This window comes from Babylonia areolata, chromosome 23 (genome assembly GCF_041734735.1).
Source record: "Babylonia areolata isolate BAREFJ2019XMU chromosome 23, ASM4173473v1, whole genome shotgun sequence".
NCBI classification, from domain to species: domain Eukaryota; kingdom Metazoa; phylum Mollusca; class Gastropoda; order Neogastropoda; family Buccinidae; genus Babylonia; species Babylonia areolata.
Genome location: NC_134898.1, coordinates 29,325,412 through 29,351,178, shown reverse-complemented (window position 1 = coordinate 29,351,178; position 25,767 = coordinate 29,325,412). Strand labels below are relative to the sequence as shown.

General features: G+C 43.2%; 1 protein-coding gene across 1 annotated transcript; it reads right to left on the bottom strand.

Moving 5' to 3' along the window:
• Window positions 1-1,649: 1,649 nt before the first annotated feature.
• Window positions 1,650-25,198, bottom strand: LOC143297886 (organic cation transporter protein-like). The gene is made up of 11 exons (XM_076610414.1): window positions 25,109-25,198; window positions 21,825-22,167; window positions 19,210-19,438; window positions 18,401-18,504; window positions 16,451-16,605; window positions 14,409-14,577; window positions 9,126-9,356; window positions 7,805-8,031; window positions 7,165-7,340; window positions 5,522-5,673; window positions 1,650-2,061 (listed from the first exon to the last, which is right to left on the bottom strand). The coding sequence occupies exons 2-11, from the start codon at window positions 21,965-21,967 to the stop codon at window positions 1,971-1,973; spliced, it is 1,677 nt and encodes a 558-aa protein (XP_076466529.1). The 5' UTR covers window positions 21,968-22,167; window positions 25,109-25,198; the 3' UTR covers window positions 1,650-1,970.
• Window positions 25,199-25,767: the final 569 nt, after the last annotated feature.

Sequence of the window (25,767 nt, the reverse complement as noted above, 5' to 3'; positions counted from 1 at the left end):
CCACAAAGACTGGTTTGATGAGAACGACTCTGGAATCTCCAAGCTTCTGAACACACTGCATATACGGCATCAGTATCACATTTCCGGTAAAGACTGCCAGAGGAAGAACCAGTTCTTGCAAACCAAGCAACTCGTACAGAAGAGGCTGCGTGAGATGAAGAACACCCAGTGTGAGAGAAAGTCCGAAGAGCTTCAGTCCGCTGCTGATGATCACGACATGAAGACCTTCCATGATGGTCTCCGAGCTGTGTATGGGCCGAGAGTTACAGGATCAACCCCTGTCCGAGCCTCATCAGGGTTGGTCATCGTCGGGGCATAGCAGCTGATGACTGTGGCGAAGCGATCCTTGGACAGCTTCAGACGCAGGGTCATCAACCTGTCGTTTATCCCATGTGGAAGGCTGTCAAGCTGTCGTGCAAGTTCGGTTCGTATGGCAAAGCCGACGCCTGAGGCTCTTGGGGTGCCATCTGGCTTTCCAATGCAGTAGAAGGTGTAGCCCCCTCCAACTTCCTCCAGCTGGGTTTCACCTGCAAACCTGGTTTCGCTCAGGGCTGCTATGTCCACCTGGTAGCGATCAAGCATTCTAGCAATGAGCGCTGTGCGTCTTTCTGGTCTGTCGTCTCTAAGAGGGTGCGAACATTCCAGGCACCCAGAGTCAGGGCATGACTCCTGGTTCTTTTCTTTTGTTGTTTTCGACCGCTATTTTTGGATGTCCAAGTAGGTGCGGTTTCCTACTAGGTACTAGGTGAGGCAGGATTTGTTTGGGGATCCTTTTATTTCCCCTTCCCCATGTGGGGAGAGCAGTGCTGTCCCTAAAAAGGGCTGCTCTGACACTGTGGGAGGATACGGGCGCCGCATCTGCCCCAGTCTACGGCGGACGACCATCACCCCACAGCCGCCTGCGTGCAGAGTCGTGACTAGGAACTGCCAGCAGCATCCTCTGCCTGTCCACGTTACCACTTCTTCATCGCCGCAAAGCTTGGGAAAGCTGGGTGTTGAAGGGCTAGCTCGTCGTTCCAACATTAGCCTGGTTGCCTGACCAGCACAGGTGACTTTCTTAGTGAGGAGTTGTGCAGTCCCTTCCCCACTCTCTCGCCTACCGACGCTCACAGTCCAACAGGTGCAGATACTGCCACGTGTAGGACGGCCTAGGCAGGTGCAGGTTTTTTCTTCGGAGCTCCGTCTTCTAGGGGGATTTACAGCCAAGGATTAGAGCTCCCCCTGCCCTTTGGTCATCCTCTTCCGCCTTCACAGCCGTGGGAAAGGTTTCCTCCTCCGCCTGGTCTGTCGTTGGGAGACTTCACATGCGGCAGGTAGTACTGAGTTACATGATACCAGTAGCAAGGGCTATGCCCCTGACCTGATCTTGGCTTATATATGAATAAATCATCTTGAATCTTGAAAAGAAAAAGAAAAAAGAAAAAAAATCACGCTTTACTGTCGCCAGTAAGAGAAATTCATTTGTCCTGAGTAATAAAGGATCTGTATATCATTTTGTAACTCATAACACTGTTCTGTGTTCTTGTAATAATGATGATGATGATGATACAGTGCTTTGAAACATCTGAAAGTGCTTTACACATCAGTCACCACCCCAATCCCCCACCCCCACCTTCCACCCACACATGGAATAAAAAAAATTAATACGTGTTAATCCATTGAGTACATAAATGTAGGCCTGGTTATGTAAAAACTGCCTGAAAATGAATGTTTATAAAGGACCGTGAGAAAGTGAAAGGCTGTCGGACTGAAAACGGAAGTGAATTCCGTCCAGGTTTGTAATGTTGAAAAACTAAAAGCTCTCCTGCCGACGTGTTTCTATGTTGAATTTTGAAAACGCAAAAGATTCTCTGTGACATCAGCGGAAGAGCGGAGAAGCTTGGAAGGGAAATCAATCTGCTTACTGTACGGAACTGACAGTCCATGCCCCCAGAAAGGGTTACAGGATTACTTCTCGGCCTGGCCTGTCCTCAGTCTTCAGTCTTGTCCTGTGAGGATCGATGACTGCTGTCGTCGTCTTCAACGGCTACGATCTCCGTGTCCTGTACGTGTAGACGTCGGCTGAAACAGATTACGCCAACACGATGAGACAAGACAAGACAAAATGCTTTATTTCTAGGATAAGATAAGCACTGGTGTACTCTTTTTTTTCTTTTTTTAAATTTCCAATCCCCGCCCTGAATAGGGTCTACACTACACAATACTAAATAAAGATTAAAGCATGGTGTTAATAGAATACATAGAAGAGGGAATAAACATTCTCCAGTGGAATGCAGAGGGGGTGCATAAGAAGAAACTTGGCCTGGCAGAAAGGATGCACCAAGAAAATACTGATATTGCATGTGTCCAAGAGACACATTTGACCGTAAACCATTGCTTTCAAGTGAGGGGTTACGAGACCATCAGGTTGGACCGTGAGGAAAGAAACAAAGGAGGAGTGCTTGTCTTGGTGCGGAATTCCATCGCCGCACAAGAACTCAAGATCAACACCAGTCAACAGGCAGAGATCCAAGGGGTTGATATAGTCCTAAAGGAACACAACATCAGGATCTACAATGTCTGTTGCCCTCAAGATCTTGATCTTTCCATCACATACATGAACATCCCAGACAACAACTGTGTGGTGGTGGGAGATTTCAACAGTCACTCAGAGAGATGGGGCTATGAGGAGACGGACAGGAGAGGCGAAGAAGTTGAGGATTGGGAGATTGACACACATCTTCCTCTCATCAACCAAGAAGATGATGAACCCACCTTCTACTCTAGACGCTGGATGACCACATCACCACCAGATCTAGTGTTCGTCACCAAGACCTATTCGTCAGGACCACAAGAACAGTCCTGAACAAGCTTGGAGGAAGTGACCACAAGCCCGTAAAACTCTCTATCAACCTCAACTTGCAGGCTCCTCAAGCAAAGTGTTTTCCCCGTTGGAATTACAGAAAGGCGGACTGGACTCTCTTCAAGACCCTCACAGATACATACACAAAGCCAATCAACATCAGGCAGAAGGACTCAAACAAGATGGTTCAAGACTTCACAAAGGCCGTCTTGAAAACTGCTATAGAATCCATCCCAAGAGGAGCACACAAAGACTACAAGCCCTACTGGACGGAGGAACTCCAGAATCTGGAAGATGCTGTTATGGAAGCCAGGGACCGAGCAGAAAAGCAGCCATCACTGGAGAACAACATAGCGCTGAAGGAAGTAACTGCCAGATACAAGCTGTCCTGCGCACAAGCTGCAAGAAAAAGCTGGCAAGAGGAAACTGAAAGCCTAAATCTTGACAAGGATGGCAGTAAGCTGTGGAAACTGGCTAGAACCCTCAGCAACGAAACAACAAGTCACACCACAATAACAATACAAGAGAATGGAAATTACCTCTCTGGAAAGAAAGCAGCAGACCACTTCATAGACGTCTATGAAAGCATCAACAATCTGGAAGTCCCTCCTGAACATAAAGTCACAGTGCACATGGCCCAAGGTGAACTTCATGAGAAAGAGCCCAAAGAGGAAGTCATGACCACAGCTTTCACAGAGAAAGAGCTGGAGGAAGCGTTGCAGAGCCTCAACCTGAAGTCACCTGGACCAGACGGAATCACAAATGAAATGATTCTGGATCTTGGGATGAAGAGCAAGGCAGTCCTTCTAACAATCTTCAACACTGTTCTTCATCTTCATAGATGACAACGTCAGAGAACTGCCAAGAGGGGTCAGAGGAGCGATCTGTGCAGATGACCTGGTACTCTGGTGCTCTGAAGAGTACACCACTACAGCACAGGTACGCCTCCAGACTGTGCTTAACAAGATCAGCAACTGGACCAAGGAATGGCTTGTCTCTGTCAACTCAAGCAAAACAACCTACACAGTCTTCAGCCTATCCAGCATGAAGCAAGAGGCGAAGTTGACACTGAACAACCAAAGGCTTGCAGAGGAACCCACACCTACCTACCTGGGAGTGATCTTTGATCGCAGGCTCACTTGGAAACAGCAGATCACCAGATGCTGTAGCAGGGCCAAGCTGAGACTGACGATCATGAAGAAACTTTCAGGGACGGACTGGGGGGCTGATGAACGTATCCTAAAGAGACTCTATACGGGGAGAGTCCGACCTGTAGTTGAGTACGGGACATCAGCATGGGCATCAGCTGCAAAGTCTAACCTCGACCATCTCAACAAGATACAAAACCAAGCTCAGCGTGTCATAACTGGCGCCATGAGATCCACCCCAATCCTGAAGATGGAGGAGACTACTGGGCTACAGTCATTGGAGGACAGAAGAGACACAAAGATCCTCATCCAGGCAGCAAAATTCAAACGCCTTGAAAACAATCCAATGAACAACAGAATGAGCAGACCCACCAAGAGCCGGCTGAAAAGAGGCAGCTTCATCCACCAGTCAAGACGTCTTGAAAGACAAACCCCAGTCTTGATGGAACACGAAGCAAAGCCTATCCCGGCACATGTCACCGACCCATCTTGAAAGAGGCGGGCGTTCCCAACAGTCGTCACCAGCATTCCCGGAGTGGAGAAGAGAGGAACACAGTCAGACACCCAAAGGAAGGCCCTGGCCATGGAGTACATCTGCAACCAGTACCCCCAGGAGGACTGGACCCATGTCTTTACAGATGGTTCCGCCACAGAAGCAACGAGGGATGGAGGAGCTGGAATCTTCCTCCAATACAAGACTGAGATGAAGTGGCAATGCCAACAGGAAAATACTCCACCAACTTCCGAGTTGAGCGAGAAGCCCTCTGTGAGGCAGCCACAACAGTCTCGCAGAACTCCACAAGAACAACAGGGGAGGTGGTGGTGTTCTCAGACGCTCTCTCCGTGCTCCAAGCCCTCAAGAACTCCCGCTGCAAAGAACAGAACCATCTCACTTCACCCCTTGTTGTGCTGAGTGCCAGAGTGGAGAAAGTGGTGATACAGTGGGTACCAGCACACTGGCATCAGAGGCAACGAAAAAGCGGACATTCTGGCAAAAGACGGCGCACAGGAGGAGCAGGCCAACAAACTGGTGTCATACGATGAAATCAAGACAATCATTAAGGCACAACAAGGAATAAAGTGGCGCCTCCAGCACCCCAAATATTACCCAGAAAACAGATACCATTTGCTGGAACTACGGGAACAGGTCAAGATCTTCCGCCTGAGGACTGGACAGAACCACCTGCTCCACCAAATGCACACAAAATTTGGCATTGGACAGAGTGGAGAGTGCCCTAGTGGTGAGGGACCAATGACAACCGACCACATCCTTCAAGACTGTACGACGCATGCAGCAACCAGGAGGAAGTACTGGCCAACACCGACAGCAGTGGAAGCCAAGCTGTACGGCACCCTGGAAGAGCTGCGACGGACGACAGCCTTCATCGAGGACACCGGGCTGCTCATCTAACGGGAGGCGAACGAGGAAGAAGAAGAAGAACACACACACACACACACACACACAACACACACACACACACACACACACACACACACACACACACACACACACACACACACAGGCGCTCACCTTTGAAACAGGATAGCATCCTGGATGGTTTCTGGCAGACGCCTTCCTTTGGTCTCTGGAAAGACTGGCACCATGACTGTGGTCACTACCCCGGCCACCCCGAATACAATCTGGGGGACGGCTGGCCCCCACACTCCACTCACGTAGGTGTTCTGACAGACAGAACTCACAACTCAGAAGTGGTCTTAAGCCACAGTGCATACAATATCTTAAAGTACATCAGCCTTAGGCCACAATACAAATTTGATATACACCAACCTTAAGTCACACTACATGCAAACTTTATGTACATCAGCCTTAAGCCACAATACATACAAACTTCATGTACATCAGCCTTAAGCCACAATACATACAAACTTTATGTACATCGGCCTTAATCCGCAATGCATACAAACTTTATGAACATCAGCCTTAAGCCACAATACATAAAAAAAAACTTTATGTACATCAGCCTTAAGCCACAAAACATACAAACTTTATGTACATCGGCCTTAAGCTGCAATACATACAAACTTTGTGTACATCAGCCTTAAGCCACAATACATACATACTTAATGTACATCGGCATTAAGCTACAATACATACACTTTAATGTAAATGAGTAAGGCCACAATACGTTCAAACTTATGTACATTGGCCTGCAGCCACAATACAAACTTAATGTACATCAGGCTTAAGCCATCGACCTTAAACCACAACACATACAGATTTAATGTAAATCAGCCTTAAGTTACAATACATAAAACTTAATGTACATCGGCCTTAGGCCACAGTACATGCAAACTTCATGTACATCGGCCTATAAAAGGTACAAAACATACAATCAGAAGCCACAGTAATACAAATTTAATGTAAGAAGGCCACAGTATCAGTATCAGTAGCTCAAGGAGGCGTCACTGCGTTCGGACAAATCCATATATATGCTACACCACATCTGCCAAGCAGATGTCTGACCAGCAGCGTAACCCAACGCGCTCTGTCAGGCCTTGAGAAAAAAAAAATAAAACAAAACAAAACAAAAAAAAACAAAAAAAAACGAAATAATATAACTAACAAACTAAACAATAATAATAATATAAATAAATAAATAATGATAATGAAAATAAAATAAACAGATAAATAAAACAAATAAATAAATAAATAAATAAAATAAAATAATAAAATGAAAAAAAAGCAGACACATTCACACATACACACACATATATACATAACAGATAGAACCGCCTCTCCAGATCGGCCACATAGGGCGACGCCAGACTGCCCTGTCTGATTTGATTTGAGCAGTTTTCCAAAATGAATGAGAGAGAGGGGAGAAAGAGAGAGAGAGAGAGAGAACACAAATAATTTACATAATCATTTGAACTACAAACACAGACTGTGTCTGTGTGTGAGAGAGGAGTGAGTGAGAGACAGAGATAGAACGAACGAACGAACAAAGTTTTTTTTATTAGAGAGAGAGAGAGAGAAAAGTGAAAGCCACCAAGACTGCCTCTCCAGGTCGGCCACATAGGGCGACACCACACTGCCCAGTCTGATTTGATTTTAGCAGTATTCCAAAATGAATGAGAGACAGACAGGCAGACAGACAGAGAGAGAGACAGAGAGAGAGACACACACACACAGAGCCATCAGGACCGCCTCACCAGGTCGGCCACGTAGGGCGACGCCAGACCTCCCAGACGGGACATCATGGAGCAGCTGCCAATCCCGAAGCTCCGGAGCACCGTGGGGAAGATCTCCGGGGACATAATGTACAGCACCGACAGGGCCGTGGACGTCCCCAGCCGTCCAATCATCGACAGAGCATTCAAGATCCACGCTGGGTGGGGAGGGAAAAGAAATGTGTTACGCAGCCCTAATATGTTTGGTATATGTTTGGGCAAGCCAAGACATACATGTATCTGATCTTATAATTATGTCCCTTTAACAAATAGTAAAGAGTGGTAACTCCCTCCATTCACAAGGTACATAACTTCAAGTCAGTGCTGCTTACGCTACCGATTCAGCTAGCACACAGGTAAATAAAAGGTACATTGGAACAAACCCAGACACTTCCTCAAAAAAGGAAGCGCCGGGCCTGTCCTTATACCGATCATTTGACATGTGCACACAGCAGCAAAGACAGAAGAAATGTGAAATCGGTATAAGGACAGGAGAGAGTGGCAGTGTTAAAGTTCACCAAGGACACACACACACACACACACACACACACAACTGAACACCGGGTTATCACACAGACTCACATTGTCTATGCAAGGAAGTCAAAAAGGGATCCCCACTCACAGTCTCCCCCCAGGACAGTGGGCAGTATCGTGGCCAGGCAGGCCACGCCGGCCAGGGCGGAGCAGGACGCCATCAGGGGCCGTCTCCCAACACGCTCCACGAACAGCGAGAAGAGGACCAGAGCCAGGATGCCCATGCATTCATACATGAAGAAGTTGAGGAAGATGTTGCCGCTCATGGTAGAGATGTTCAGCATCAGGCCGTAGCGATTCATGATGATTAGTATCCTAGAGGTAGTGGAAACCTCGTAATTATTTTCACGGGATGACGGGCGCAATAGCCAAATTGTCAGAGCGTTGGATTTTCAATCTGAGGATCCCGGGTTCGAATCTCGGTAAGGGTGCCTGGTGGGTAAAGGGTGGAGATTTTCCCGATCTCCCAGGTCAACATATGTGCAGACCTGTTTGTGCCTGAACCCCCTTCGTGTGTATACGCAAGCAGAAGATCAAATACGCAAGTTAAAGATCCTGTAATCCATGTAAGCGTTCGGTGGAATATGGAAGTAAGAACATACCCAGCAAGCACACCCCCGAGTATGGCTGCCTACATGTTGGGGTAAAAACGGTCATACACGTAAAAGCCTACTCGTGTACATACGAGTGAACGTGGGAGCTGCAGCCCACAAGCGAAGAAGAATTGTCACGGGAATGATGCAGTTTCTTTCATGGATGAACAATATCCTAGAGGCAGTGGAAACCCCGAAATTATTGTCACAGGAATGATGCAGAGTTGCTATCACAAATGAACAATATCATAGGGGCAGTGGAAACCCCGAAATTATTGTCACAGGAATGATGCAGAATTTCTATCACGGAGGAACAGTATCCTAGAGGCAATGGAAACTCCATTGCTGTCAAAGGAATTATGCAGAGCTGCTGTCATGGTTATAGTTGTTTGACTGTTTCATGCTATGAGGTGTCTTAAGCGATTCAATACGTGTTTATGTTTGTGTGTATTTGCCTGTGTGGAACTGGGGCTATGAAGGTGGGTGGGACTGGAGAATATAAACAGAAGGAACAGAATGGTTGACTGATGTTACTTTCCCATTCTCAAATACTATCCCCACAAAAGTACTGTCTGAAAATCTGGAGATTCTTACAGTTATCACCCAAACAACATATACGCTTCTTTATAAACTCATGAATTGTTCCTTTTAATCTTAAAACCACAATTGTTATGAATAGTTTTCTTGACCAAAATTAGCCAAGGAACTGTTTTGAATTTATACTGTACGTTGCAATAAGCATGCTATCCGGACGTACTCTAAGCCACAAAGAATAATTGTAACGCACGATCATTCGAGCTACTCAGATGTACTCACCAACTTAGGTAAAGCATGCTGAAGCAAACAAACAGTCGCGGAACTCGGAACAGCTGCACAGGGTTTGCAGAGGCTGAAGAAGACGGCACTTCTTCACACACGTCTGCCATGATGGTCTCAAGCTGGACAGGGGTTGCAGCACCATTGGCACGTGCAATCTTCTCTATGATCTTTTGGGCTTCCTTCAGTCTGCCTTTGGAGATCAGCCATCTGGGAGACTCCGGGATGAAGCTGTTTGGAAATTGAGTAGTGTCGTTGAGTTTAACGACTTATTGATAAAAGCTTTCGAATGCAAGTTGCTCGAAGATATGGTCTCCAGGCGAAAATTACGAAAGCTTATGTATTTACAAGAAGTGTTCATGGTACTCTACGGCTGTGCGTGTTACTGCCTTGCAACTGGATTGAGAGAGAACATCTTTTTTTTCTTTCTTAGGATTTAAGTACATCTACACTGATTTTCTTTTCTTTTTTTGTAATATTTTCACTGTGAGCTTTTGTGGTTGGTTAATTCTAGATCTGTGGCAACAATTGCCTTTATACATTCTCTCACAACCTGCATTAGTACTTCATGTTTGTGCGTGCGTGTGTGCGTGTGCGTGTGTGTGTGTGTATGCACTGATGTGTATATTGTGCACATGTGAGAGGACAATAAATTGGCCACTCATGTGCAGCAGGAATGTCTGTTACCGACTCTGCTGAACTGAGTGGAAGGGCTAGGTTATCTCCCTTCGACCACATGGCTTATACCTCTACTGGGGACCCAAGTTGAATAATCTCTAGCAATGTCTAGAACTAATTAATGAGGGGTTGTAAGAGTCCTTTGTTAATTTTCCCGACATTAGAAGTGTAGGCATATCTTTCTTTATTCTTGTATACCAACCTAACTTGGCCTAGTTGGTAAGAATTAAAAAAAGAATTTCCATTAGGTTAGTTTCAGAAAATTTTATCTTTATTATTAATTTTTTGTGAATAATAGTATTGTTGGGAATGAATCTGAGGGTACTACAGTGTGTTGAGTAAGGATTAAAATAGTACCTTGGGCATCTTCTTAGAGCTCTGGGTCATTTTGGCTCCAACCACTGGAGAGACAACATCACAGAGCAAACAGGTGCTTTGTGGAAGGGGAGAGACTGGGGTATGTGAGATTTTTCCCTGATATAAATCGGTCTTTGCTGTCGGCAGGAAAACCAAAAAGTTACAAACTACTTGTTTGGTTGAGGACTGAATTTTTTTTTTTCTTGTTAAGAAAATCATTTTTATGACATACTATTCAGAAGAAAGTCTGACTTTGGAAAATTTGCCTGCCAGGATATTACTTAAGAGTGCTGTTCATTTTTGACTCACTTGTGTATACAAAGTGAGTCTATGTTTTAACCCGGTGTTCGGCTGTGTGTGTGTGTGTGTGTGTGTGTGTGTGTGTGTGTGTCTGTGTGTGTGTGTGTGTGTGTCTGTCCATGGTAGACTTTAACATGAACACTGACATTTTCTCTGCAAATACTTTGTCAGTTGACACCAGATTTGGCGTAAAAATAGGAAAAATTCAGTTCTTTCCAGTCATCTTGTTTAAAACAATATTGCACCTCTGGGATGGGCACAAAAAAATTTTTTTTTAAGCCAAATTATATGCAAAATGCATTTACTGTTATATTTAATTTTTTGTATTCTCTTAACTTGGCACTTTGATCTGATATTCTGACACAACAACAAGAGCAGTCATTATTATCATTTTTTGTTCAAACAGGAACTTCTTTTGCTAAGCATGGAAGTTTTATTTATTTTGCAAACGTTTTGGTGCAGATAGTAAAAAAGGGAAATTGATCTGTAATTAATGCTAGGGGGCTTAATTTGCTTTAAACTGATCTTTTTCATCTTAAACATTACATTTTGAAATCATACTCAATACATAAAAAGCTTATGTGTTTTACTCTCAGTGTACAGGGCTTTCACTATGTTCATTCGCCCCAGTGGTCTTTTTCGGAAAATACTAAAATCAATATGACGAGTGGACGTTATAGATCTATCGGCTGAGCCCTGAAGGTCATGGGCAAAAATCAATTGCCTACACATATCTATACACATTCAAAGCGCGTGCTCATATTCTTCGCGAACGCGAAAGACGCCATTTTGTTTCAAGTTGTTGACCTGCCCGTTCAATCCTATATTCAATCGACAATACACGATAACATGTGATGGAAAGTTGGAGAAGGAGACCGTTAAATATTTATTCAGAGAAAGATTTGTGAACACCTCATCACTTACTGGATTATGCCCCAAACTGCCATAAAAATATCCACAGAATCAGCCGGAATTCATAGTTAAAAATTGTAAACCATACGAGTTAATACCCTTGAATTGATCACGATGAAACGAAAAAAATTCCAGTCTTGACTTTTCTCAAAATGAAGTCCTTTTCACTTCTTACGACGTTTAGAAGTACTTGTACTTGACTCTACATGTTATTAGGTTAACAAAATACTAAATTTTTATATCAACTTTAAAGCTATAAAACTAGAATGAACATAAAAGAGAAATTGAATCGACCATGTCGTACTACATTCCCGGTGGGTGTAACTAAACTTGTACATTATCTAGATCTAGAGAAAACGGCTAAATGTTGCAGTGTGATTGTGGCAATAGCCACGTCTCCTTTACCGCGGACTTAAAAAGAATTTGTTATTGCCCTTAAAGATTTTTTGAATGCCCAAGATGCACCAGAATAATATGATTTAAACAGCGTTCTCACTGCGAAAACCGCAATTGATTTATCGCCCTTTAAAAAAGGATGTTCAAATATTAAATTTTAGAACGTCAGTTAAGGAGCCACGATAGTGTAATGGGTAAGACAGTTTCTTTTCACCCGAACACTGGGGTTCGAATCTGGTTAGGATTTTTTTAAAATTTTTAACCCGAAGCTTTATAATAACAAATACAGAACAGATTTTAACGATTACATTTATTTTTTTTTAAAGTGTATCACATGTGAGTCTTGAAGGCCTTGCCTCTTGTTTTTATTTTTTCTTTGTTTGTTTTGGGGTTTTTTTGTGTTTTTTTATGTGAACTATGGAAGTGCTGCTTTTTGGTTTAATTCTGGTCTTACTCTGGTGATATTTAATTTTTACATGAACTATGATCTTTGTAGTTGTATATTTTGTATATGTTGTATATTTTGTATATTTTGTGAAGAGAGAAACAGAGAGAGAGAGGAAGAGAGAGAGTGTATGTGTGCGTGCGTGTGTGTGTGTGTGTGGTGGGGGGGAGGGGGGGAGATGTGCAATGCGGTTTGGCTGACTGAAATGGAGAGGCACGTAAATATCAGTAATCTGTATATTTGTATATAGCTATTTCCATTTGGTGCCATTTAATTTATCTTTTTTTATTTTCTATTCATTTTATTTGTTTGTTGTTTTCTTCTTATGTTGGACATGTGCTGCTGCCAAAAAGAAAATCTCTGTACCAAAGTATAGACAATGAAGTTTGTGTATTGTGTGTATTGTATTGTGAAATACATTGAATATTATTTTTGTTATTTAGTCAAACGTATAGCTACCAACCCCTTGCTAATATAGAAACATCTTGGTTATGGTTTCAATTCTATGTGTTAATATGATTGTCTGTGGAAGAACATCACAGAATTCCATGATATTATCTGTGGAAAAATTCCACTGATTGCTCGCTCATTTTCTGCGAAATCCTTCAAACTGCAAGTAATTCCCTTTTTATGCATTCTGTAATACAGTATGTTTTGATGATAAATCTGTAATTTTGTGTAATCGTCATTAACTTGCCATGGTCATGTGGACATGGCAGATGTTTCGCTTCATTGACATTATTTCACCATGATCATGCGGACATGGTCGATGCTGTTTCTTGTTTTTCTATTGTTTCACCATGATCATGCGGACATTGTAATATTTGTTTAATCACCATTAATTTGCCATGATCATGCGGACATGGTAGATGTTGTTCTTGTTTTTATGATATGTTGCCATGATCATGCGGACATGGTAATAAATGCTGTTGTTTAATTGCCTTTAATTTGCCATGATCATGTGGACATGGTATACCCTTTTGTTTCATTGCTATTAATGCTGCTTGTTTTGTTTCTTTTCTTTCAGTTTTTGTTTGTTTGTTTGTTTGTTTTTCTTTCTTTTTTTTTTAAGTTTTCGTATCCAAATGAATAAAGAATTGAATGGAGAACTGGACGTGAGTGTGGTACGAGTCCACATGGGTGCATGACACAACAACCATTCACACCTTGTCCCCCTACCCACATGTAAGTTGATGTTAATTTGTTATGTACCCAAATTAACATAATTTGTTATGTACCCAGTGAAACTGCATGTTTGGTGCATATATGTTATGCATGTGTGGGTGTATGTGTGAATGTGTGTCTTCATGTTTTACATTTATTTGCTTATTTATCATCATTGTTGTCTTATTTTTATTTTTTTTAAATTTTTTTTTTAGTATTATTATTATTATTACTACTACCTTTTTCTATATTATAATTATTATTTATTTATGTAAGCTTATCTATTATTTATTCCCCTTTTTTTCTTTTTTTTTTCTTTTTTTTCTCAAGGCCTGACTAAGCGCGTTGGGTTACGCTGCTGGTCAGGCATCTGCTTGGCAGATGTGGTGTAGCGTATATGGTTTTGTCCGAACGCAGTGACGCCTCCTTGAGCTACTGAAACTGAAACTGAAACTATGTACCCACATGTGTGTTTATTTGTTCTGTTCACACTCTCACACACAGCACACACAGTGTAGTACTGTACTGTACAAAATTACCTCAACCCTCTGCAGGACGTATGTAGACATACCCATCTTATACATTAGTATACAATCACAGAGGGCAAAACAAACTGTTTATATAATCTTACAAGCAGGGATGATAATTATAAAAGAGGCAAACAGAAGTGACAGACTCACAAGTAGCCACCAAGGCATGGGAAACACAGAGCGAGGCAAATAGAAGTGACAGACACAAGTAGCCACCAAGGCAGGAGAAACAAGGGGCGAGGCAAGGCAAACAGAAGTGAAATGACAGACTCACAAATAGCCAACAAGGCAGTAGAAACACGGGCCGGCAAGGCAAGGCAAGGCAAGGCAAGGCGAGAAGAAGTATATTTCATGTACCCCCTAGGGGCGAGACAAACAGAAGTGAAGTGACAGTCTCAGGTAGCCAGCAAGACAGAGGAAACAAGGGGCAACAAGGGGCGAGACAAAGAAAAGTGGCAGATTCACAAGAAGCCAACAAGGCAGAGGAAACAAGAGACTCACAAGAAGCCAACAAGGCAGAGGAAACAAGGGGCGGCGATGCAGGCCTGGAAATGGGACCAGTGCCTCAGCAGGAAGGCAGCCAGGATGGCCAGCATGGTCACCACAACTTGAGACACCTCCAGGAGGATGGGAACGAAACGTCGATAGGTCTTCCCCATCAGCTCCATGCCTGGCGGAGGAAAGATTCGGCACAACACGCCGAAAGCGGATAAACAAAACGTTTCGCGCCCCCTTGCCCGTGGAAGCTCACACAATCAGGTGCTCTCTCTCTCTCTCTCTCTCTCTCTCTCTCTCTCTTAGTATTATATAGATCCAATGTTTGTTCCGACTAGGTCTACTGATAGCTTCTAGCAATGTAAATATCGTTCGTAATTTGGCACTTTGTCTGTTCAAAGCATTTCAACTGCGAGGGTGTCTTGTATCTTTAATTTTGCGAGGATCTGTGATGCTTGTCTGATTCATGTATTGATTATTAACTCTGGTGTTGCCCCTGTTCATATGCGGCCAAGGCTTCAAATGATTAAAATATCTCAGTCTCAATCTCAATCTCAGTCTAAGTATCAGTCTCTCACTCACACACACACACACACACACACACACACACACACACACACTCACACACACACACTGGGGTACTATCACACACACACACACACACACATTTTTGTACACATAAACACACACACACACACACACACACACACACACACACACACACACACACTCGCACACACACACACACACACACACACACACACACACACACACACACACACACACACACACATCGTGGAAGGTTGATTCACTGCCCGTTGCCGAGACATGTGACGAGTCCACGTGGCACGAAAAAATCTGGAGTGATGTCAGGCAAGACAGATGGCTCTGTCCTATAAGGAGGATGTCTCTCTGAGAACCAACCTTCCTCCATATTCTACGTCTCTCTCTCTCTCTCTCTCTCTCTCTCTCTCTCTCTCTCTCTCTCTCTCTCTCTCAACTTTGCAGCGAGGGAGAAGAAAATGAAATACATTTCGTCCTGCATGACTGAAGAACCAAGTATATACTACCTAAATTCTATAAATTTCCCTGTCAGCTCAGATTAGCGTTACTCATGGCTTCTAGGCACGAAGAGACCACTCGCACTTTTGTCTATCTGTTTAAAGCATTCAGACTGCAATCAACTCCGATGTCTTAGAATTCTGAACTGTTTCTTGTTGACATGATCGCATATCATTTGTTGTTTTGGTTATATGTTCACGTGTTTGCACCCCTTCATGAGGGGCAATGGCCTGTACATGAATAAATTATCCGTATCCGTATCTCTGACTCTCTCTCTCTCTGTGATCTTTTGGTCACTGTATACGTTTGTCATAAAAAATGACTTTCTGTCAAGGACAAAATTTAATGAACTGTTCAGAACTGCTGCGGTGAGAAAACGCTCAGGTTGAGCATTAGTCTGGTGCATAGAACGCCTGGAATACAAAGCGGGAGTCCCAGATTTGATTCTCTCACAGACATAAAGGGTCCCAATAGCCTTTACGGACACTGGGGATGTGAATTCATATCCACTAGGTTTTGAGCTCGTCACTGGAATGCGGGGCCCAATCCTCTCCTTCCGCTGTGTTAACCTTCCCCAGCCGAAGTCAGGCACCCATTCACTCCTGGGAGGAGTAAAGAAAATCGGAGTGAGGTGCCTTTCCCGAGGGTACGACACCATGCCAAAACGGGGCCCCGAACTGAACCCCGATCAATGGGCAACATTTGATCAGAAATCTAAACCGCCCAACCGACTATCATCTCCAAGCACAGACACTGAGGAAAACACAACGCAAACACAACACAACACTGCACAGCACAGCACAGCACAGCACAGTATAATACAGCACAGCGCAGCACAGCACAGCACAGCACAGGACATCACAGCACAATACAGCACAGCGCAGCACAACACAACACAATACAACACAGCACTCACACACCCAGCCCCCATCCGCCCCTCTCTCTCTCCCCATTCCCTGCTTCCACCTCCTTCCTTCAAGGCGTACCAATGACATAGGTGCAGAGATAGGATCCCGTAGTTGAGCCTCCTGCCAGAAACCGCAGCGCCATCAAGACCGGAACTGACGTCACGAACACTATCGCCACCCCCGAGGACAGCATGATCAGCAACGTGACGGTATACACACGTCGTCGTCCAAACCTGGAACAGCATGTGGATCGTGTGGTCAGCCCCTAAACATTCGTCCAGTCATTCATTCTCTGACAATGATAATGTGTGGTCAACCCCTAAACATTCGTCCAGTCTTTCATTCTCTCACAATGATAATGCGTGGTCAACCCCTAAACATTCGTCCAGTCATTCATTCTCTCATAATGATAATGTGTGGTCAACCCCTAAACGTCCATCCAGTCATTCATTCTCTCACAATGATAATGTGTGGTCAATCCCTAAACATTCGTCCAGTCATTCATTCTCTCATAATGATAATGTGTGGTCAACCCCTAAACGTCCATCCAGTCATTCATTCTCTCACAATGATAATGTGTGGTCAACCCCTAAACATTCGTCCAGTCATTCATTCTCTCACAATGATAATGCGTGGTCAACCCCTAAACATTCGTTCTTTCAGTCATTTTCTCATAAATATATGTGCTCAACCCCTAAACATTCGTCCATTCATTCATTCTCACATAATGATAGTGTGTGGACAGCCCCTAAATATTCGTCCACTCAGTCATTCTCTCACAATATCAATAATTGTGTTCAAACAAAATGACTAGTTTCTAAGTGTTTTCTTCAACTTCGATTGAGAACAGTTCTTCGTGACAAACAAAATGACAAAGTTCTTAATATTTTCATCTAACTCTGCTTCATATGAGAACAGAGTGATTTAGTGGCCAACAAAAATTACGTTTCGGTTAAAGATTGCCTTCTCATTTGATATGAAATCAGGATGATTATCTTCACAACTAACCACGACCTTTAAAAGGGCCACATGGTAAGGCCATGAACGATGGATAAAAGATGTCGATCGCTAAACATAATATCTATTCCTTTCTTAATACAAACAAATTTATCAATTATGTACAATTAACTCTGTCTCTTTTCCATCAACAGTTACTCAAACAATTTTTGCATGTTCCATATTGAAACTAGAAATCGTCTGTCATTCTACATTTGTAACTGGTCTCCCAAAGAAACACATGCATATTAAGATATAGTTAGTGTTTGATATCAGTTACTATAAAACCGTCTCTCTTTCTTTCTCAGTGTTTCTGTCCATATCTCTCTCTCTCTGTCTGTGTCTGTGTCTCTCTCTCTTTCTCTCTCTCTCTCTCTCTCTCTCTCTCTTGTCTCTCTCTCTCTACCTCCCTCACTCTTCCCCCCTTTCTCTCTCCTCTCTCTCCCCCTCCTCTTTCTCTGTCCCCCCTCTACTCTGCCTCCCTCTTTCTAGTCTCTATGTCCTCCTCTCTATCTCCATCCCCCCTCTCTCCCCCTCTCCCCCCCCTCTCTCTCTCTCCCTTCGCTCTCTCTTTCTCTCTCCTCTTCTCTCCCCGTCTCTCTCAATCAGACACTTCATTGTCAGCAACCAGCTTGTCTGAACGTCCTGCCATTTGAATAAGAATAAAAAATCAACGAATTGTTATCCATGTACATTGTGCAAGAGAATATTCGGCACTACAATATCTAAAATAACCTTTTCTTACTCGAGCTGCTTGTCGAAATGGTCCATACAAGCAAAGTATACCATTGGTCTGTTTGATAGAGTTTTGCATTTCCAGATGCACTCAAGTGCAAGTCACTACCTCTAAACATAAAAACGAGCTGTCCGTTACATTCAAATCATATTTGCGTAAAGATTTCCACCCTTCCAAAACACAACACAACACACACATACACACACGCACGCACACACGCACGAACGCAAGCACACACAGACTCACGGACAACACACACACACACACACACACACACACACACACACACAACGTACCGGTCTCCGAACACGCTGGTGAGAAAAGCGCCCACGAACTTGCCAGCGAAGATCATCATACTGGTGTGGGACCGGTATATCTTCTGTCCGCAGACCAGGTTCAGCTGCCCACACATTGCATGCAACAGGGTAAAGGTTAAAGGTCCCATAAACTGTCACTGCAATCAGGGCAGTTCTTTCATACCCACTGTGTCTGGGACTCGGCATAGGATTGATTGATTGATGTGTATACTCACAGATCCTCGGTTGAGGACGGACGTTGTACTGGCAGATAAACGTCTTAACCATTCTGCCACCTTCCTCCTTTCCCACCTTCCCATCGCCATTTTAAGCTTCCTCAGCCGACGTCAGGTTCCAATTCTCACCTGGTTGGAGTGAGGAAAATCGGAGTAAAGTGTCTTTCCCGAGGACACAACATCATGCCGAAACTGGGTGTCAAACCGTAATCATACACATACCTGTTATAAGTTGACCATCCTAGTCTCCCTCCACCCCACCCCTCTCTCTGTCTCTCTCTGTCTCTCTCTCTCTGGTTTCGGAAATTTCACTTTTTTGCATGCATGGCTTTTCCTTGATAGGCATTTTACATTGTTCTTTTTTGTTTCTAGGAGCCAGAAGCCTATGGAATAAGAATTTGTTCTTGTTCTTGCTCTTGTAATTGTTCTTGTTCTCTCTCTCTCTCAAAAATAAACACATAGAATTTATCTTTCTAACATGACTAACAGCTGTCTGATATTCTGCTTCAGCCGTAAGCCCCCGAATGATTATGTTTTATCTCTGTGAAAAATGAACTCCGCATTTTGACCTACCTGCGAGGTCAAAGTTTCCTTGAACACGGACCTGTCGAACACCCACTGTTGGCACGTGCGCTCCGTTCTGTTGGCGCTGCTGTCTGCTCCCTGGCTTGCCACGTCATAGACAGTGCACTGTGAGTAGTGTCCCTCCTCGTCAGTGAGGGGAATGGTGAGGTTGATCAACCAGGCGTGATGTGCGCTCTGCACCTCGTAGGTGTCGTTCGGAAGGCCCGGAATCTGACATCTGGAGACAGGGTCATGTTGTGTGGAATAGGGTCGTGTTGTCTGAGATAGGGTCATGTTGTCTGATAGGGTCATGATTTGTGGGATAGGGATATGTTGTGTTATGTGAAATAGGATCATATTGTGTAGGAATAGGGTCATATTGTCTGGAATAGAGTCATGTTGTGTGGAATAGGGTCATGTTGTGTAGGAATAGGGTCATGTTGTGTGGAATAGGGTCATTTTGTGTGGAATAGGGTCATTTTGTGTGGAATAGGGTCATATCAGCTGTGGTAGTGTCGTATTGTATGGAATAGTCATGCTGTCTTGAGTAGGGTCATGTTGTGTGGAATAGGGTCATATTGTGTAGAATAGGGTCATATGGTCTGGAATTGGGTCATGTTTCCTGGGATAGTGTTATATTGTCTGGAATAGGGTCACGTCGTCTGGAATAGAGTTGTATTGTCTGGAATAGGGTCCTGTTGTATGAAGTAATGTTATATTGTCTAGAATAAAGTCATAATGTCTGGTGTTGGGTCTTGTTGCATGGAATAGGGTCATATTGTCTGGATTAGGGTCATAAATATTGTCTGGAATAGGGTCATGCTGTCTGGAATAGGGTCATGTTGTGTGGAATAGGGTTATATTGTCTGGAATAAGTTCATGTTGTGTTGTTCAGGGTCATGTTATGTTGTGTGGAATAGGGTCATGTTGTGTGGAATAAGGTCATGTCGTGTGGAATAGGGTCAGGCTGTGTGGAATTGGGTCAGGTTGTGTGGAGTAGGGTCATGTTGTGTGGATAGGGTCATGTAGTGTGGAATAGGGTCATGTTGTCTGTGGTTGTGTCATATTGTATAGAACAATATAGAAACAAATCATTTGGCGTATACAGAGACAATCCAAGAAATTTCCTTAAAACAAATAAATAATTTTTTTCTCAGTGAATTGCTGATTCATGAAGACCCAATATTTCAGCCCAAATACTGTGTAACAGGTTGAATATGAGAGTGAAATAATTTCATAAATGATTCAAAAGATTGATTTTCTAAACTAGACAATTAGTGCATAATACGAGATAGTGCATTTTTATCTCTGCTTGCAAGGTTTTTACATGCAACATTAAAACTAAGTTTTGTTCAAAAATACATACCCAGGTACATTCACAAGTGACGTAAGTATTTCGTTTTAAGTCCATTTTTCTTTAATGCCCAAATGTCCCCCCTTTCTAATCACAATAATATTGCTTTTTGACATATCAACTTTCAGTTGGGGTGAAGTAGCAGACCTATATAAAATGTTCAGCTGTGTTTGTAAACCAATGATAATTTCAGTATCAACACAGCATCATCAGCCAAAAGCAGTACGAATATTTCTAAAAAGCCCCCAGTAAATGCATCATAGTTTCCACACCTAATAACTTCAGAAATTAATACACTGATAAAAAGATAGAATAAAACAGGACTACATACATCACCTTGCTTTACACCAGAAGTACATTGAATATAATCGGTCATATTACCTCCGCACCTTACCATAGTTTTTAACCATTTATATATACTCGTGATACATTTTAGTAGTTTTTCATGAACACCACCTTTTAAGATTAAAGTCCTGGGAATAGCTTGATTAACAGAATCAAGGGCTTTTTCGAAATCTATAAATGCGACATACAATCATGGTGTAATAATTATGCTTAAATCCTCCTTGACATTCGCCAGTATTTTGTTCAACCCATTCTTGCAGTATATGGTTTATGATAGTATGATAGTACTGTACAACTTACTGCTAATATCACACAGAGAAATTCCTCTATGATTACAAGGGTCATTCAAGTCGTCTTTTTTAAAATTATCATTATTATAATGTGGAGGAACAATAGATTCAGTCCAGTGTTCAGGAGAGATTCCTCCATCAAAATGAGAATTGAAAAAAAATCTATTCTATTTTACATGTATACCTCAATAGTTCTCCAATAATGCCACGTGAACATGCAGCTTCACGATTTTTAAAACGATCTCAAAACAAACAGTGCCTTAAAATGATGATCGAACCAAGTTTCGATACTAATATTATTAGTCAGTTGTTTTCTTTTAATTGAAATATCATGTACAGTGTTCCAAAAATTCTTTCTGTTTCTATTAGATGTTACTAACTCTGTTAACTATGCAAATTGCTTGTTTTTTTCTGTTCATACTTTCGTCCAGCTCTACAAAAATTAGTTGCTATCATCCTTGTCTAATGTACATCAATATACATTGAAATTTATTAAGTAGTCAAAGAGACAGACAGACAGACAGAGACAGAGACAGACAGACAGACAGAGACAGAGAGACAGAGACAGTTACGTTTACGGTTGGTGTTCAAAATCATACAGGAGAAAAGAAAGACAGAGCTAAGGCGAAGTTTACCTGTGCTGGGGGATAACCATGGTGAAGACAGGTGACAAATTCTGGAGGATCACACAGCCAGACGTGATGCAGATCAGGAATATGATCCGCTTTTGATACGTTCCAAACTCACCAACACTGCTGAGAACCTCGTCAAACTTCATCTTGGTGGGCCTTATTGAAAAACACGTTTCTGCAGTATATGAAAAAGCGTGCTACAACCGAAAAGAGTCTGCTGTCCTTTGTGTAGAGTCACTGCATAAATATTCGCTGACTGGTTGGTTTGTTATTATTGTTTTTGTTGTTTTATAGTGGGGTGTTTCTATGTTTATTTAAAGAGACAGTCCCCACGATTTTTCCGTCCCTGTGAAAAATGAGCACGAGCACACACACACACACACACACACACACACACACGCACGCACGCACGCACGCATGCACGCTGTTATCATTTGCGTAGAATGTTGAAATCCACTAAAAGTCGGTATATCTGACGGGAATAACGATTCCGAGAAAGTGAAGGAAAGTCAGAAAAAACGTAGCTGTAACACCACGTCACTACCCCCAAATTCCTTGTACAGCAAAGACAAACATCTTGAATTGATGTACTCGTGCAAGATGAGATCATCGGATACTTAGCAATGAACAACCCATACACCCAGAATTAAAACCAGAGAGGAAAGGGGGGCATGGAGGGAGGGAGGGTGCGGAATTATTGCCACAATACAATTGAAGCTTCCCTGTTATTTTCTTCCTTGCACACACGGCTTCCACATCCTTTAACCTTTAACCTCAGTAAGCCGCGTATGTATGTGACGCATGTGCAAGACACTATGTGCGGTGATGAGCTGTTTGTTACTTGAATGCTTTTTGTTGCGTGTCAAGTATTGCAGCCTATGGTCATCATACTTTGATAATTATAATTTCATGTCTAGTTGATCTCATGCATCTCTCTCGAACTTATACGGTGTCGTGTCCTAACCGCACTGAGACGATCTAACTCTTTTATGTACCAGGTCATTTGCTCAGTCTCAAACCTTTCATTTCTGTCCAAAAGTCTTCGAGGGAAAAATCTTCTTTAGCAAACCTTCACCAACCTCAACTCCTATAACTTCATCTGTCCATATCAGACTGCTAGCCGCCCAGTTCATAGCACAGAAACTATGCCTCTCAGAGTTGTCCATATTCTTCTCTCTCTTGATAAAGGAGCAGTTTGTTCTCATTGTTTTTGATCTGTCAACTGCATTTGATACACTCGACTGTAGAATCTTGGTGCAAAAGTGACATGAAATTTAAGGCTTTCGAGGCTCGCTCTTTAATGCTTTCTTTATGTCTCTCAGACAGATCAGTCACTGCTGTTGTGAATGATTTTATTTATAAAACTTTTCTTATGATTGGTGTGGTGTGCTGTAAGGTTATGTTCTTTGATCTGTTCACTTCATCTGCCCGCTCCAGAGTTGAGTGTAATCTTAGCCCTCTTTGTCACTCTTTTCTGTCTGATACTTCCCCAGCATACATGTCCGACCTGCTTCACTTCCCCAGAATACATGTCTGACCTTCACTTCCCCAGAATACATGTCTGACTTTCACTTCCCCAGAATGCATGTCTCACCTTCACTTCCCCAGAATGCATGTCTCACCTTCACTTCCCAAGCATACATCTCTGACCTTCACTTTTACTTCCCCAGCATACATATCTGACCTTCACTTTCCCAGCATACGTGTCTGACCTTCACTTCCCCATCATACATCTCTGACTTTCACTTACCTACCATACATGTCTGACCTTCACTTCCCCATCATACATGTCTTACCTTCACTTCCACTTCCCCAGCATACATGTCCGACCTTCACTTACCCACCATACATGTCTGATCTTCACTTCCCCAGCATACATGTCCGACCTTCACTTACCCACCATACATGTCTGATCTTCACTTCCCCGCCATACATGTCTGACCTTCACATACCCAGCATACATGTCTGACCTTCACTCCTCCACCATACATATCTGACCTTCACTCCCCCACCATATATATCTGACCTTCACCTCTCCAGCATACATGTCTGACCTTCACTTCCCCAGCATACATACCTGACCTTTACTTCCTCACCATACATGTCTGACCTTTACTTCCTCACCATATATGTCTGACCTTCACTTCCCCACCATACATACCTGACCTTTACTTCCTCACCATACATGTCTGACCTTCACTTCCCCACCATACATGTCTGACCTTTACTTCCTCACCATACATGTCTGACCTTCACTTCCCCACCATACATACCTGACCTTTACTTCCTCACCATACATGTCTGACCTTCACTTCCCCACCATACATACCTGACCTTTACTTCCTCACCATACATGTCTGACCTTCACTTCCCCACCATACATACCTGACCTTTACTTCCTCACCATACATGTCTGACCTTCACTTCCCCACCATACATACCTGACCTTCACGTCACCACCATGCATGTCTGACCGACCTTCACTTACCCACCATACATGTGTGACCTTCACGTCCCCACCATACATGTCTGACCTTCACTTCCCCATCACACATGTCTGACCTTTACTTCCTCACTATACATGTCTGACCTTCACTTCCCCAGCATACATGTCTGACCTTCACTTCTACTTCCCCAGCATACATCTCTGACCTTCACGTCCCCACCATACATGTCTGACCTTCACTTCCCCATCATACATGTCTGACCTTTACTTCCTCACCATACATGTCTGACCTTCACTTCCCCATCATATATGTCTGACCTTCACATACCCAGCATACATGTCTGACCTTCACTCCTCCACCATACATATCTGACCTTCACTCCCCCACCATACATATCTGACCTTCACCTCTCCAGCATACATGTCCGACCTTCACTTCCCCATCACACATGTCTGACTTTTACTTCCTCACCATACATGTCTGACCTTCACTTCCCCAGCATACATGTCTGACCTTCACTTCCCCATCATACATGTCTGACCTTCACTTCCCCAGCATACATGTCTGACCTTCACTTCCCCATCATACATGTCTGACCTTCACTTCCCCATCATACATGTCTGACCTTCACTTCCCCATCATACATGTCTGACCTTTACTTCCCCATCACACATGTCTGACCTTTACTTCCTCACCATACATACCTGACCTTTACTTCCTCACCATACATGTCTGACCTTCACTCGAGTCACTTTTTGTTCACAATTAAAATGACATCATTAACAACAACAACAACAACAAATCTTCGTTGTTATCCAAACAACCCACTGCCCCACTGACCTTTCCTCCAAGACACATCTGTGAATCTCTCACAGTGGTTTGGCGCGGAGCACTGACCGATAATCACTGATGTAGTCATACCCAGACCCCACTCCACCTCCCCTTCCCTCGCACCAGGACAAGGCTAGAAGCATGCAGACATTCACAGGGGAGGCATTCCCGATGCACGTCTGTATCATAGTGCTGATGGTGTTGTGTGACTGGTTCTGTTTAATCCGAGTTTGTGTTGCCTGGGCATGCAAGCGCGGGATAATTCGGGAAACAACCTTTGGCGTGACTGAGGTTATGATATCCCTCTCCCGTTGTTCTCTCTCTCTCTCTCAAAAATAAAATACTTTCTAAATACACATGCCCGAAAACAATTCTTTAATGCTCACATACAGTCAATCATAGATTATGCTTCTACATTGTGGGGTTCTGCTAGCGCTAATACTCTAAAACCTCTTGTCAGATTATACAAACGTTCTTTGAAATTAGTTCTGTTAAAGTCATGTTCATTAAATCCTAATAATTATAGGTCACTTGATATCCTCCCACTGGAGCTAAAACTAGAATATGATAAGGCTGTTTTTATGCACAAAATAGTAAGCGGCTACGCACCTCCTTCAATTACAAATAACTTTCCAGTAAATAACATAAGACATGTACATAAGTTGGAT